Source organism: Temnothorax longispinosus, chromosome 3 (genome assembly GCF_030848805.1).
Source record: "Temnothorax longispinosus isolate EJ_2023e chromosome 3, Tlon_JGU_v1, whole genome shotgun sequence".
Taxonomy (NCBI): Eukaryota; Metazoa; Arthropoda; class Insecta; order Hymenoptera; family Formicidae; genus Temnothorax; species Temnothorax longispinosus.
In genome coordinates, this window is record NC_092360.1 from 5472040 (window position 1) to 5486594 (window position 14555).

A 14555-nucleotide genomic window follows, 5' to 3' on the forward strand; every position below is an offset into this window, starting at 1 on the left:
TATATCTGTACCTTATTAGAGGTATCTTAAAGAATTGTATTTCTATTATTAAGAATTTAGAAAAAATGACAGGATAGCTTATTTATTTGTATAAAAATTTCCAACACGACTTTTTCCAGACATTGTATCTTAGGAACTAGTAATAATGGACGTAAGACATTTTACCATTATGTAATTTAAACTCATCCTGATATATTGGAAAAAATATTAAAATTAATTTAGACAAAAACTGGAGATACAATTCTTTACCTCTAATATACATATACATATTTTTACTCACAGTTAGTCTTACCAAAGATTCCGAGCGGTACGCAACGCGAAAGTAGTCCGTCTCACGTAAGATTTCCTACCGGTACGCCTCGCGATATCAGTTAAAGCGATTTTTTGTATAAATAAAGTTTTTGTACTCAGCAAGAAGTGTAGTGCTTCCGAAAATCACCCTTGCCCTACCAGATCCACACTAACTATTTACTCCTGCTTTTATGCAACCAACTCGTATCATCCTGCCTTATCGACGTACGTTAATATACAAATCTGTTTTATTGACGATACATTTTTACTGAATTACCGTCAATCGATCATTCGCCCGATTCGCCGATTATATTTCGATGTTTGACCACAGTGTAAAAAGGCGCACCGTCCGATTCTTCCATGGTTCTGTGACTGTCACGACTCACGCACAGTTAACGGCGTTAACGCACATCATCATCATCACATACATAAAATACATTAAATACGTAGCCGTACATACGGCCCGCACCATGACCGTGAGGAAGCTGTTTCGTCATTTTCGTAAACGAGATTGAAAGATAATCGGACTTACGACACGCGGGCGAGCTCGCTGTGCGATCGGCGACGAACCGGCAATTAGGTAAGTCAACCTCCGTCGGACGCCGGGACGTGAGAAACGAGGACGAGAAGTCATCAACGATCGCACGGTATACACGGTGTCCGGAGATGGCGCGAGGCGGACGAGGTGTACGGTGTACTCTCTCGATTTTCAGGGGGAAAAGTGTTCATATTCTCTCGCCTTCGTAGCGTCGCGTCGAAAAAACGAGCGCCGCCACGCCAGTCCGCGCGTCGTGGCATAAAAACGTTCGCCGTCGCGTCTAACCTCCCCATCCGCTCTCTTTCTCTCTCTCTCTCTTTCTCTCCCCCGTTCGATTGTACGATGATTGACGCGCGATCTCGGTCCGTCGTCGCGTCGTCCGTTCGGGGACGAGTGCCGGTTTAAAGGATGTACTCGCGCGAACGACCGACAGCACCCGCGGTATATCCCGGTCGATTATATCCCGTCGATTGTCCAGTCGATTTGGCGAAGTTAACAGCGTCTTAACTTCGCCCCGCCTGTGGCTCCGATCATTTGGAGGATCAGTTCAGTTTAAGTTTGTTCCTGGTGGTTTTATTGGTGGTTTTGTTCGTAGTGGAACGGTTCTCGGGATCTCGAGATCTCTCTCACTCTCTCTCTCACTCTCTCTCTGTCTCTTTCGCGGTTGGTAAGTAGCCGGAGGAATACTCGCAAATACTCCGGCAAGGTAGTAAACAGCGATTACTCTTAGCGAGCGTAAGCGCGCCAAAAGATGAAGCGCCTTACTTTCCCTAAGTATACGAGAAACATTGTAACTTTGTCATCTTACGCGCGTATTTAAAGAAAAAAAAAGAAAATTATACTTTACGTTTGTTGTAAGCATTAATGCAGTTTAGCCGTTTATGCAGCTTCTGTTTATTCTGTACTGTATGTACAATACAATCGTTACAATAGAATCGTAAAATCTTTTGAGGCATATTTATGAACCTCATTTGAAGATATTGCATTTTCAAATGACGTATTCCACTTTGTGCCACGTGTCTCTTTCTCTCTGGGCGCGTGTGCACATGGAACACGAACTCGTAGTTTCGTTATATACCTCCAAAGTTAAGTATGACATCTACCTTTGATGCATATATACGTAATTTGTGTTTACACATTGGATTGCACACGGTACCGCAAATACTTGTATATCGGTCAGATATTAGGTTGTTAGCGCATGCGGCAATAATGAATGGTAAGTAAGTACGGCCAATTCAAATTTTCAAACTAAACTACAATGATTAACAAGGATTGATACGCTAGCAGAAAACCGCTACTACAGGGTTGGCTGATGCAATACGTGAAATTTATATATTCACAGATAAAAATCCACAGTTGTCTGTGAATGTAACATTTGCTTACGCTCATTGGTGCGTCGTTTTTCTTCCAACAATGTGCTCTTTCTGTATAGCGATGAAGAAAAAAAAAAGTTACCTTCGCGAGTCTTAGAGACTTTCACTTTACTCTGCTCTGCTTACCTCTCGTAAGCGAAAAATGCAATTGCAATTTTGTGCCAACCTTGATGTACTATGATCATCCCCTTTTTTGGCCTTATAAGATTTTGATATTTTCAGAAAATATTGCTGACCGTGTATCCACTGTTACGGCCGTACCATGCAGAACTTTGATGATCTTGATATAGAGGGACGTAATCCTTCTCACTTAGCAGAAGAGGATAAGGAAAAGGGAAAGGTAAAAAAAAACAGAGGATAGTGCTGATAGGGCTAACAGAAACGCCCAATTGCCATGAATTATTATCAATAGTGCGTACAGTAATTGTAAACAGATACACAACTTGTCAAATATGCAAGTCCAGATTCAAAATAATTTATTTTTTTACGCATCTACGATACAGATTTAACATTCCATTCTTCGCAAAAATGATATATGGACCGTCACGGATATTTTTGAAATTAGCATTCGCCAACGGAAGATCATCCATTCGCCTCATGAATCGTTTATGTTTCATAGGAAGAATATGATCGGAAGCGAATAATGCGATGCAGCGTCACCGCTGAAGACGGCGCATTGAGACCTGTCTACTCCGAGACCGAAGATGGTGATATATGGTGTCATATCTGTAACGTTGCCTTATTCGGGGCCCATAAATTGATAAGTCATAACTTGTGTAATCGTCACAAAATGAAACTGGACGAATGGCCATATCCGGTTATGCTGTGGTCGAAACGACCGGATGTGGCCAAGATGATCGCGCCAGTGCAATCCGCCACTATCAGCGATACCCTGGCGCCTGGTGAGCCAGTACCACCTGGTATGGAAGATCAGATAACGCGGACCACGTCGATACAGATGAGCTTAGATCGTCACCAGAGCTCGCCGCTCGTCGGCCTCGAATACCTACTGGAGTTGGTGGACAACGACTCCTGCGAACCGAGTTACACGTGTGTTTTGTGCGACAAGCGTGGCGATCCGCGCACAGTAATGGCCCACATTACCAGTTACAATCACCGAATCACGTATCTGAATAGACATTTTCCAACTATATCGCGAGCAATTACGGAGTTACCGCGTACCCCTAACTATAAGCGCGGGGCCAATGAAATATCGGTGTTAGTGGCGAAGAGAATCGAAGAAAAGTTCGGAAGAATGAAGCCGCAATTGGTAGACAAGGCTCAGTTTGAAAAAAATAAGATGCAATATATCAAGAGAGTATATCAGGATGTTCATTTTAGGTAAGTCAAAATAAAGTATTCAACCAATATTATTGTCGTTGATCAAAATTGATCTTCTCAGTTTATGACTTACGTTCAATGTTGCAATTTTTTAGTCATTTAATTTTTTTATTTGACTTTGTCATATGAAAATCAATTTGACTGTTTCCTATATACAGAGAAACGTCAGAATGTACATTTATGGAAGTTTACGATATACGATGGGTAACAAATTTTGAGGAAAAAATGGCAGAAATAATTGGTAATGTTAAAAAGAAAGGTGAGTACCAACATTTACTTTATATGACTGTTTCTGAAGCGATAATAAATAATTAAATTTTAAAATTATTAATCTCCATCAAGATTCCCCTGATAAAAAGATTGACGATAAAAGTAAAAAAGAAGAGAAGAAAAAGGAAAAGTCGCCTAAAAAATTAGAATCTAAAGGAGAAATCACCAAATCGTAAGTAGATAAAGCAGTGAAATCAAAAATACGATTGATAAGGGTAACTTCCACAAATTTTGGATAATGTTTTAACTTATTATTTCTAAATAAAATTTAAGCATTTTTCATTAGTTCAATAATCTAATTTATATCCAAGTTTGATTATTTTTCCTTGATTATTATTTTTATATCTATAAACTAACAGAATAGATGATAATAGTACATTTTTATTTTGTCATTATTTTCTGTTAGAATTATAATTTTTGGATATGAATATCTTTGAACTTTGGAATTATCGTTCTCATTTTAGGGGTTTCAAAATGCGTATAGTTAACAAGGATAAAATGAACCTTCGTAAAACCTCACCGAAGCTCGAGGAAACCGTACAAAAGTCACCAAAACGACCCTCGGATGATACCAAGTCGCTTTCATCACTTTCGAGCATATCTAGCAGCCCATCGCCGTCCCGTTCAAGATCTCGCTCACCGAGTCGGAGTAAAAGAAAAAGTTCTGTCGAGAAAAACACAGGAAAGTATCGTAGTAGCGTGCGACACTCGCGCCGGTCGCGATCACGATCGCGGTCTTTACAGCCTCTTAGGGAACGCGACAAGTGGGATAAATACCGCGAGCAGATTAGACGTGCCGAGGAAACGTTAGATCGTGCTTTGAAGTTCCACGAGAAGAATCCCGAAAAGCATCCGTCTTATCCAGACGAGTGGAAGAAATTCTGGAACAGACGATACAAGGAGCTCCAGGCCGAAGGTAACGATCCAAGCAAGCACGACTTCAAGCCGGAGTGGATTGAGTTTTGGAACAAGCGGATGCGCGAGATTCACAATGAGCAGCTTCAGCAACGAAAAGAAGAGATTAGAAAGAGACTGGAATTACCTGAAGATAAACCGCCAGAGAAGTGGATCCCACCGAGGCGAGAGCGAGAGCGAGAACGAGAGCGGGAGCGGGAACGAGAACGAGATCGTTCCCCTACGAAGCGCAGCAGGCATCGCATGGAAAGCGACGATGAAGTAGAGTACGTCGGTACGAAAACGATCAAGCCTGACTATTATGACCGTCACGAACCCAGAGAACGAGATTACGTATATTCCTCGTATTCGCGCGGAAGAGGAAGCGTATACAGCCATAGTTATCCATCGCGTACTAGGCCGATATATTACGCGACTCCGTATCCTGTAAAAGATAAATCACCTACCCCATCGCCTGTCACGGAAGAGGTATTGACAGAAGATCTCGAAGTCGTCGGTTTATTGCGATTACTCACAGCGCTTGAGGGACAGCTAGGCTCCCTTGGTCCTAAAATAGTATCGCTTTTGTCGAAAGCCTTAGCGGCTGAGAAAGCAAAGCCAAATTCTGCCGAAGAATTGCTATACGACGAAGAAGTGAGCGTCCTGTTCGAGACCGTTAAAGAAAAGCTCAAGGGTCAACTGTTTGCGGGCATGGTGGAAAAAATGGCGGTTACAGCCACTAAAACCGCTATACAGAATATCGCTAAATTGCTACATAGGGCTTCTGAGAGCAAGAAGAAGCTAGAAGAGGAGAAGAAAAAAAAGGAACGAGAACTTCTGGAAGCATGTAAACCTACGACGAGTTACATCAATCGGACCACATATTCAAGACCGGTGGAAATTACTACACCGGTCATTAAATCTGAACCGGTGAGCGTGCCAGGTGTCGGCACAGTTGACAAAGTCGCTATCGCTCAGCAGATCGCCGCGGCCCTCGTCGCGCAAGGTAGAACAAATGTCTCGCAGGAAGAATTAGAAACTCTCATTAACGCTGTAGTCGGCATGGCAGAGGCGTCAAAACACTCCGATAAACCTGTCACCACTGCCGATTTCGTCAAAGGTCTAGCGAATTGCGGCACTGTCGCTCCTCCAGCAACAGAGCCTGCCAAACCAACAATAACTATTTCGGTCGAGTCTGCTCAGCCTCAGGCGGCAAAAGTCGAGGATTTATCGGACCACGATCTGAAAATAAAGTTGCAAAAGTTTAAGGATCTGAGCACACAGGAGCAACACAGTCTCATAAATTCTCTGAAGAAGCTTGAGGCGAGTGACCCGACCCGAGTAGAGAAATTGAGAGACTTCGTTAATCTCGGCATGACATTACCGTCGCCATCATTACCGGTATTGGGAAGCGGAAAATCACCGAGCCCCGAGGTCGAAATGTCCATTGGCAAAGGCAGGAAGAGCATATCCCCGTTTTCCACTCGTAAAGGCATTCAGAATCCAACAGACGATGAAGATAAATGGAAACCTAAAGTGGACATGTTCGCGAACGACGAGGACGATGAGTTACAAACGAAGAAGGATAGCGAAGACAAAACTAAGATCAAAACGATAGACCTATCTGATGACGATGACGACTATACATACGAAGATGTCTTCAAGGCAGCGAGTAAGAATGTAAGTGAAAATGAAAAAGCGAAGAAGTCCCGTACGTTTTCCAAGTCGCCGACATCGTGGTCTCAATCGCGATCACAGTCACGATCGAGATCGAGATCGCGATCAAGAGCAAAGTCGAGATCGCGATCACCGATATCGAGGCAAAAGGAAACTGCGAAAACGAATGATCCGAACGCGATACTGAATGAAACTAAACGTCTGATTGCGAACATTATGTGCGACTTGCCGAACAAATACGTTCCGAAATCGTTGAGTCTGGGTGGCGAAAAAATCGAGCCGGTAGCAAGTTCCGCCGAGCCGGCGCCACCTGGGGCAATGCCGACCTTCTACAATCAAGGTTTTCTCCAGAATAATCAGCCGCGGCCGCAGGAACAGCCGATGACCTATCCTAATATGTCGAATCAACAGTTTCCAAATTATCAACCGCAACCGCAAATGTTTCCTAATAATCCTGGATACATGGACAATGGTTACAATTATCAGGGTTACAGCAATCCGGTTAATCCAGGTCAATACGGCGGACCGCCGAATCAGTATCCTCAGCAAACTTACGGCTCTTACGGTGCACCGCAAGCCGTACCTCCGCCAAATTACGTTCAGCAACCCCCATCGCAGCAATACGATCCTTACATGCAGCAACAGCGATTTTATTGAGTAAAACGTCCTTCGGTTCATCGGTGACCTCTTGATGCGAATGAACATCCGCATTGCGGCGCGTCAGGTTTCTACGAACTTGAACAAAGTCCTAAGTCCCGTTCTCTTTCTGTGCGCAGATGTCAAATTCTTAACTCCCTCGTTTCTATTCACGCTTTATGTATTTTTAACGAAATGGATCAGATTTTATTTCGTAATTGGCTAACAATAATTGCACAGCACTTTTCGTTCTATTTACGCAAGTGCTTCCGTAGTGTTTATCAGAAAAGTTGTACTTAAGAATTTGTAATTCCAAATGTTTCGCCTTCTCTGCGCATGTAAATATCTTTATTTATTCCTACAAACGAAACGCATCTATTGATATCTCCACATGCGATGAGTAAAAAAAAACAACCATATATTGTTATATTCGAGTTTGTCATTTTCAAATGGGATAGAGAATCTCGTTTCGATGTATGACAACTCGCGAGAGCGTGTCAATTGTACGTTATAAACATGTAATGTCCGAAATTTTCTTTTTTTACCCGTATTTCCAGCGTCTTTTTCATTCGTAACTCGCATTCGTTTTTGCGTGAGTTTTCATGTATGCGCGGGTGCGTGTCAGTGAAAGTCTTATAAGCTGTGTATATCGACCGAATGTACGTCGCGTTTGAGTGAATTGTACATGCACGAAGTGAATGTGTGTCGTTGTTACATACATCGTGCGACTTCGACCAAACGAAAGTAAGTAAAATAAACAGACTAATCGCCAGATCGTGTGCATCGTCACAACGTGATTTTACTATTTGTAATATATTTGATAAGTAATAATCACCACCGCTTTTGTCGTATAGAAATTGCGATATTTAATAAAGCAGATCGCAATTATCGTGTAAAAGGCGTTTTAGAATACTTCACACCGGCGATATTCAGGACATTTGACATTTACTATAATCAAAGTGTAATTGTTGAATAAATATGTCACAAGAATAGCACATTAATTGTAATATATTTTCCATTAATTTAAAATAATACGAATTTTGAAGATTTATTCTGTTTCCATAAAGATAATTGATAAACATAATTGATCGGCTAACAAAAAAATAAAATAAAATTAACGAAATAAATTAAAAATAATGTATCTTACCAAATACATATACCGTTCTTTTTAAAATAGTCCTTACAATGCAGAGAAATCAGGGAAGAGATTTTCAACTGGGGGAAATTTCAAGAGCTATTTTATACTGTATTATTACAACAGTTACATGCTCGACGTAGCGATATCATATATTTACGCATTGCACAATGACTAGAGAATTGCAGACATATTCCGTTCTTTCCGTCCGTGTAACTCGAGGTAACCGCGAAGAATTAAATAAAGCACAGGATGCGGTTCATACAATATGTACATTCCCCTTTACAAGCGAAAAAAACAAGCGCGTCGGTCGGGGTTTCAACGATTTCATTTACTTCGGTACGAGGCCTCTGGTTTTGGGGTAAACCGGTGCCGGGATCTGCTGTATCTTGGTGACGCTCTTCGGCCTAACTCGCGCCGACTGCAAACGCGACTTGCTTCTCAGCCTCGTGCTCGAAGCGTCGACGTCTATGTCGCCCTCGTCGCGCAGAGCCTCCTCCAGAACAGCTTGAATCGTTGGCGCGATCGCGGGTCCCTGATAATCCAAGGTCGTCCGTGCCGGCATGTCGAGATCCAGGTTCAAAATGTTCTCGCCCGCGTAACGGCATCCTCGTCCCATCGCGAGCGCGATCCGCGCGTACTCCGAGACCGGTCTGCGCGCACCCGGCACGGAAGTCGGTCGCTTGATGGCATCTATGCTCGACGGATCGGGATCTTTCACGATCCAGCAATCCTCTTCTTCATCCAGATGAATTCTGGATAGGATCTTCGTCTTCTCTTCTTCGGGAATGAAGTTCTCGATTATGAGGTACTTGAGCTTGAGCTCCTTCATCAATTCGTGCTGCTCCTGCTCCAAATCTCGTCTGTCCCTGTTGTAGTCACTGGTCACATCCTCTAACTCTTGTTTTAGAGCCTGCAGCTTGGTGAAGCACTTTCGCAACTTCCTGGACTTGACATCCACCTCCTGCTGCAACGTGGTATAGGTCTCCCTCACGCCGACCATCGTCAACTCTTCGTCCTCCAACTTCTGCTGCATCTCGACCTCACGCCTCTTACGTTCTGCGATCTCGGCCGCCTTTTGCTCCAATGCCCTTTGCTGTTCGTTCGTGTGATCAATTATATTCTTACCGCCGCAGAGCATCTTGCTCTCCAAATCCTTTATTCTTTGGACGAGATTCTCCGTCTCCTGCTTCTCGGCCTTCAACTGCTCCGCTATGAGTTTCTTGTCGGTCTCGGATACCTTATTGTCTTCGCTCCGACTATCGTCCTCGGATTCCGAATCGATTGTCTCGCCCTCCTTTTTCCTTTTCGACTTTTTCTTCTTTCGTGGCACCCCACCTTTCAGCGCGAGTTTTTCCTTCAATCGACCTATCTCTTCCTGATATTGCCTCAATAAAGCATCCTTCGGATCCTCGTTAATCCTAGGCTTGTTCTTGATATTCTTAGCACGGCTAGCGTAACGCAGAGTCGTCAAAGTCTCGTCATAGTTGTAGCTGGCCGGCCCGATATTCGCTACCATGATCGTCTTCGAATTACCACCTAAAGAGTCTTGCAGCAATCTCGTGAGCTTAGAGTCTCGATATGGCACGTGCGTGGTTTTACCGTCCACCAACGCCGAGATCACGTTACCCAAGGCCGATAAGCTCAGATTAATCTTGCTTGCCTCCTTCAATCTCTCCCCCGACGATCCGGTTTTGCTTTGTCTCTCGCTACCCGCGAGATCGACTAGATTTAAGCGTCCCACTCTGATACCACCGTTGTCACCGATACCGCCCATCTCAATAGTGATGAGAAAGATCGCGTGCGACCGCGAACTGTGCTCGTTCATGTTCGTCGCACCGATCGTCCTGTTTTGATTGCCCACGTTCATTAGATGCTGTATCTCCGCCGCGCTCTTGCAAACGGCGGTCGACAGGTCTTTGACGTACACTCCGATATCCGGCTTCTCCTTCAGCTCGAAGCGCAGACTCTGATCCGGATGCAGCAGGTCGCGTATCTCCTCCTGATAAATCTCCAGATAGCTGGCCCTCACCAGATACTGCATGTTCTCCGACCTGCCGATGTGGTTGAATATGTGCTCGAAGGAGCGCGGGATGACGCCGCGCCTTTCGTGATCCATCTTGGAGCCCTCCATGGTGTACGTCTTTCCGGTGCCGGTCTGCCCGTAGGCGAAGATAGTGCCGTTGAACCCATCGAGTATCGAGGACACCAGGGGCCTGACCGTCTCCTCGTATAGCTCCTGCTGGCTGGAGTTCCAGTCGTACACCGCGTCGAAGGTGAACACCTTGACGGTCTCGCTGGACGGATCGTCACGCGGATGCCGCACCTCTACCACGCCTCTAGACGGGATCACGTCGACCACGCGGCTATAACCGCGAGCGATCTCCCGCTCGTCCATCGGTCGGCATCGCACGACCACCTGCACGCACTGCGTCGGCACATCGGCGACTGCACTCGACTTCATGCTCTTCTTCTTCCAGGTTTTCTGCTGGTTGTCCAATTTCTCCATACCGGCGATCAAGTACACGGCTCTCGTCTGCAAAACGTGAATTTATCTATCATACTTGATCCTGACCGAATTTGCTTGTTTCAACTGGCTCTCATATTTTAATATTTAAGGAATTGATATTTTGATCTTTTTTTTTTTTTTTAATAACTACCTCTTGCAAAATTGAAGTCGACACATATACCTGTTACCTTAAGATCTCGATATTCTAGCCTTGTATACAGATAATAATTTAAGACTACGCTATTTTCATTATAATTATTAATTATTAATTATATATTTCTTGCAAAAAAATCAGCATATGAATGCAAAATTGCTTTTACTTCAAATTTGAATATATAATGAATATATTTTGGTCTAAAATTTTCTTCTTACAAATGATGCATTTACAATGTTAATAGGATCTCATAATGTCATTGAAAGATAATATCGCAATTTATAAATTCTTTAAACCGATTGTAATTTGTAATGAAAATACTTCTTTTTTAATATGACAGTCTTTTCGCTTTTCATGATTCTGTAAATTCTTAAACAGCAATGTAAACGTGATCAATTTTTCACATGATGATCGGTCTTTCTAACGAATTTAATTGGACACAGTTACGCAATAAGGAACCAAGCACCTTTTTCGTGATTTTTAGTTTTATATTGCAAAGTGCACTTCATGTGGATAGAAGATTTTCTAAAGACGCTTATATATGGAACTATATTTGAGGAGGATTACAATTCGGTCATTAAATTTGAGCAATTTTACTTTTAATGTTTCGTGGAATTTCCTCTAGCGAAAAAGTAAGGTTTTAGAGTTGATTCCACATTGCAAAATTGCATCCAATTATCTATATTGAAGATCGAAAGAAATCTTTGAAAATAGCGTATAACAAATGAGATTAAATTAGACGTTTTCTGCGAATGGTAGAATTTTAATTAAAACCAAATTAAAAGGAATAGCGATTGTGTCACCGAAACTTGAAGCAATAAATGAATTAAAGGAATTTTATACGCATCGTCACATAGATATATACCTAAATAGCACAATCTTGTTCTTTAATCAACTCATCGTGGCCCGATTGCTCGATGTTACTTTCGTGAAACTTCGTCGCCATGCTCGCACGACATTCAGAATCGATAAAACTTGGCATGAAAATGCACTAGTCACTAGTCAAATGAAAGTCATGCCCTATGCAATATTAATCGTTACGTTATATCATAAGATTTTGATTACTTTTTTATTTATATTTAATTGCTTCATTACTAATCTTAATTACACAATACTTTGCGAATTTTTATTATACAATATTATTTTTCGAACTTCTCTCTCTCTCTCTCTCTCATTTCTAGAAAAAAAAACAGAAGTGCGAGAGTAGATTTTATATTCTATTGATTGAAAATGGATTGTAAAGCCCTGGCCTGTAAGGCGGTATCGACCACATTTTCCGGTTTCATTTTAAATGCATTCCAACTGCATTCCATTTGGAATGGTATCAATCGAAATAACGGAATATAAAGTTAAAATTCAAAATAAATCGTCAGTTCAGCTACGAAAAAAGGCTCGATGACATTATATAGAGTGTTTATCTTAAGTCGCTATTTATTTTGAAATATTTCATCTACAAAAGTTTATCTGACCAAATCATTTAAACATAACTTTGTAGAATATAAAGTTATAAAATATAATAAGAAAAAAGTAAACGCTACATATCAAATGTCGAATTTAATACTTATCAAGGCACATATCCGCGTTTATTTCTTTCAATTTCTTGTCGATTGAAAACTCAAGTATATGGAATTGCAAAAGTTACGCTACAAATTTGAAAATAAAATAATCACGAGAAAATAATTGTAAAATCATCTTTCTTTTTATGCGCTGTGTTAAGACGCAAGGCCTATCAATAATTTAAACATAGCTTTATAGAGTACATTTTAAAAGCTACGTATCAAATTTAATATTAAGGTACATGTCTGTATTTATTTTTCAACTCCTTGTCGATCGAGAATTTATACGAAAGTACAGCGACGCAAGGGGGAACTACCTTGTAAATTCGAAAATAAAATAATCATGAAACCATCTTTTTTTATGCGCTGTGCTAAGACGTAAGGCCTGTCAATAATTTAAACACAACTTTATAGAATATCTGTAACAAGAAAAATATATAAGCTACGTATCAATTTTGATGTTAAAGCACATCTGTATTTATTTTTCAATTTTTCTTCCATCGAGAACTTATATGGAATTGTAGCGATGCAAGAAACCCCATAAATTTGAAAATTAAATACCCACGAGAAAATAATCGTGAAAACGCCTCTTTTTTATGCGCTGTGCTAACAATAAGACGCAAGGCCTGTCAATAATTTAAACACAACTTTATAAAATATCTGTAACAAGAAAAAAATAAAAGCTACGTATCAAAATTTATTTTTCAATTTCTCCTCGAGATCGAGAACTTGTGTAGGATTGCAGCGACGCAAGGAACACTCCATAAATTCGAAAATTAAATAACCACGAGAAAATAATCACAGAACTCTTTTTTTATGCGCTGCGCTAAGACGCAAGGCGGGTTATCAAGTTCGTGTACTGTGTACTTACCCGTACGGTTAAGGGTTAAACGTTACAGAATGTACACGCGTACGTACGTGCGCGTCACGTCACGTCGCATCAAGAGGGAAGAAGCGCGACGAGGACTTCTTTCAAGGATTTACTTTTCCGTGCCCGCCGGTCGGGCGCGGACTGTAAGGCGTAAGAGATCGTGTTCGCGTTGGATTCATTACCGTTTCTACGTGTTGCCCACCGCCGTGAGGTATCGGTATTGATCCATTGTTTAGCCCAAGGATTTGTTGTCAACGGCTCTCGCCGTCGTTCTTCCCCGCATATTGATTCTCGCGCAGCGACGGGGCCCGCGCCGGGAGACCGGAGTCGGCAGAATTGCGGATCGAGAAGCGTTTTAAACCGGCACACCCGCGATCGTTCTCACTTCACGGCACTCGCGCTACGCGAAAGCGATCGCGTCGCATGTCTCTGACAGGGAAGGAGACAAGGAGACGAGGCACCGTAGGAACGGCGTGAATCATGAATGTCAGACGTGCGCGAGCGGCAGTCTCTCGCCGCGCGACGCCGGGCTCTGGGGCTGGGGAGTGGGGCCGTGGGGGGTGGGGGGACCGTCGCGAAATCGATATCTCGCCCCCGTCATCGAACGCGGCGAGACGAGTCGGGAAAGTCGAGTCTGGCGCGCCGAGCGTCGAGCGAATTCTACTTTATCGACTCAACGTCAAGCCCGCCGCGCCGCGCCGGTCGATCTCTCTGATTCGCGTCGGACTTCACGACGGACGCGTTTCTATTTATGTATAGAGATTGGAGGGGTAAAAACCATACAGTGGTGTAAGTCAAATATTTTAAAAAATTTGACTTACACCACTGTGATTTTTACCTTTCCATATATAATTTCTTTGCGCCACGCGTATTTCGATGTATGTACATATATGTAATGTGTGTATATACATACGTACGCGTATACATATAAATAAAAATTCCGTAGGATCATTAGGGAATAACATGTAAATTTATGTTTCAAAAATGTAATTTATCAAACGCATTTTTATCGTAATATACGTGCAATAATTTAAAAAAATTATCTTTTACCATGAAACATTGCAAGATTTCGTTTCTTATATACCATGAAAAATTTTTGAATAATGGTTACCTATATATTTTTATATAACCATTTTTAACCTTAATTTAATTTTTAATTAAACACCTGGAGAAAATTATATATTCTTTCATTCTACATTCTACAAAGATATATTTCTAAATTTTCCGATCGGTTTCCGCTGAGCAAATCACCGTGTTTTCTGAATGCAGCCAATCCTCCGTTTCGAGGAAGTGACGTCAGGCACACGGTG

The 14555-nt window shown here is 42.1% G+C and overlaps 2 protein-coding genes across 4 annotated transcripts; one reads left to right on the forward strand and one right to left on the reverse strand.

Annotated features, from left to right (window-relative positions):
* Window positions 1–13: 13 nt before the first annotated feature.
* On the forward strand, window positions 14–8015 carry LOC139809904 (uncharacterized protein CG7065-like). 2 transcript variants are annotated; one of them, XM_071773166.1, is made up of 6 exons: window positions 14–871; window positions 2425–2542; window positions 2822–3543; window positions 3702–3802; window positions 3886–3985; window positions 4278–8015. In XM_071773166.1, exons 2-6 carry the CDS (start codon window positions 2465–2467, stop codon window positions 7039–7041), a joined length of 3765 nt encoding a protein of 1254 aa, XP_071629267.1. In that variant the 5' UTR covers window positions 14–871; window positions 2425–2464; the 3' UTR covers window positions 7042–8015. The 2 variants fall into 2 exon arrangements, with proteins under 2 accessions (XP_071629267.1, XP_071629268.1); XM_071773167.1 differs by lacking the exon at window positions 14–871 and adding an exon at window positions 945–1496.
* Window positions 8016–8241: 226 nt separating this feature from the next.
* Window positions 8242–13778, reverse strand: Klp68d (kinesin-like protein 68D). Of its 2 annotated transcripts, none has more exons than XM_071773174.1 (2): window positions 13428–13778; window positions 8242–10691 (listed from the first exon to the last, which is right to left on the reverse strand). In XM_071773174.1, exon 2 carries the CDS (start codon window positions 10662–10664, stop codon window positions 8487–8489), a length of 2178 nt encoding a protein of 725 aa, XP_071629275.1. In that variant the 5' UTR covers window positions 10665–10691; window positions 13428–13778; the 3' UTR covers window positions 8242–8486. The 2 variants fall into 2 exon arrangements, with proteins under 2 accessions (XP_071629275.1, XP_071629276.1); XM_071773175.1 differs by lacking the exon at window positions 13428–13778 and adding an exon at window positions 13246–13394.
* Between the last annotated feature and the right edge of the window lie 777 nt (window positions 13779–14555).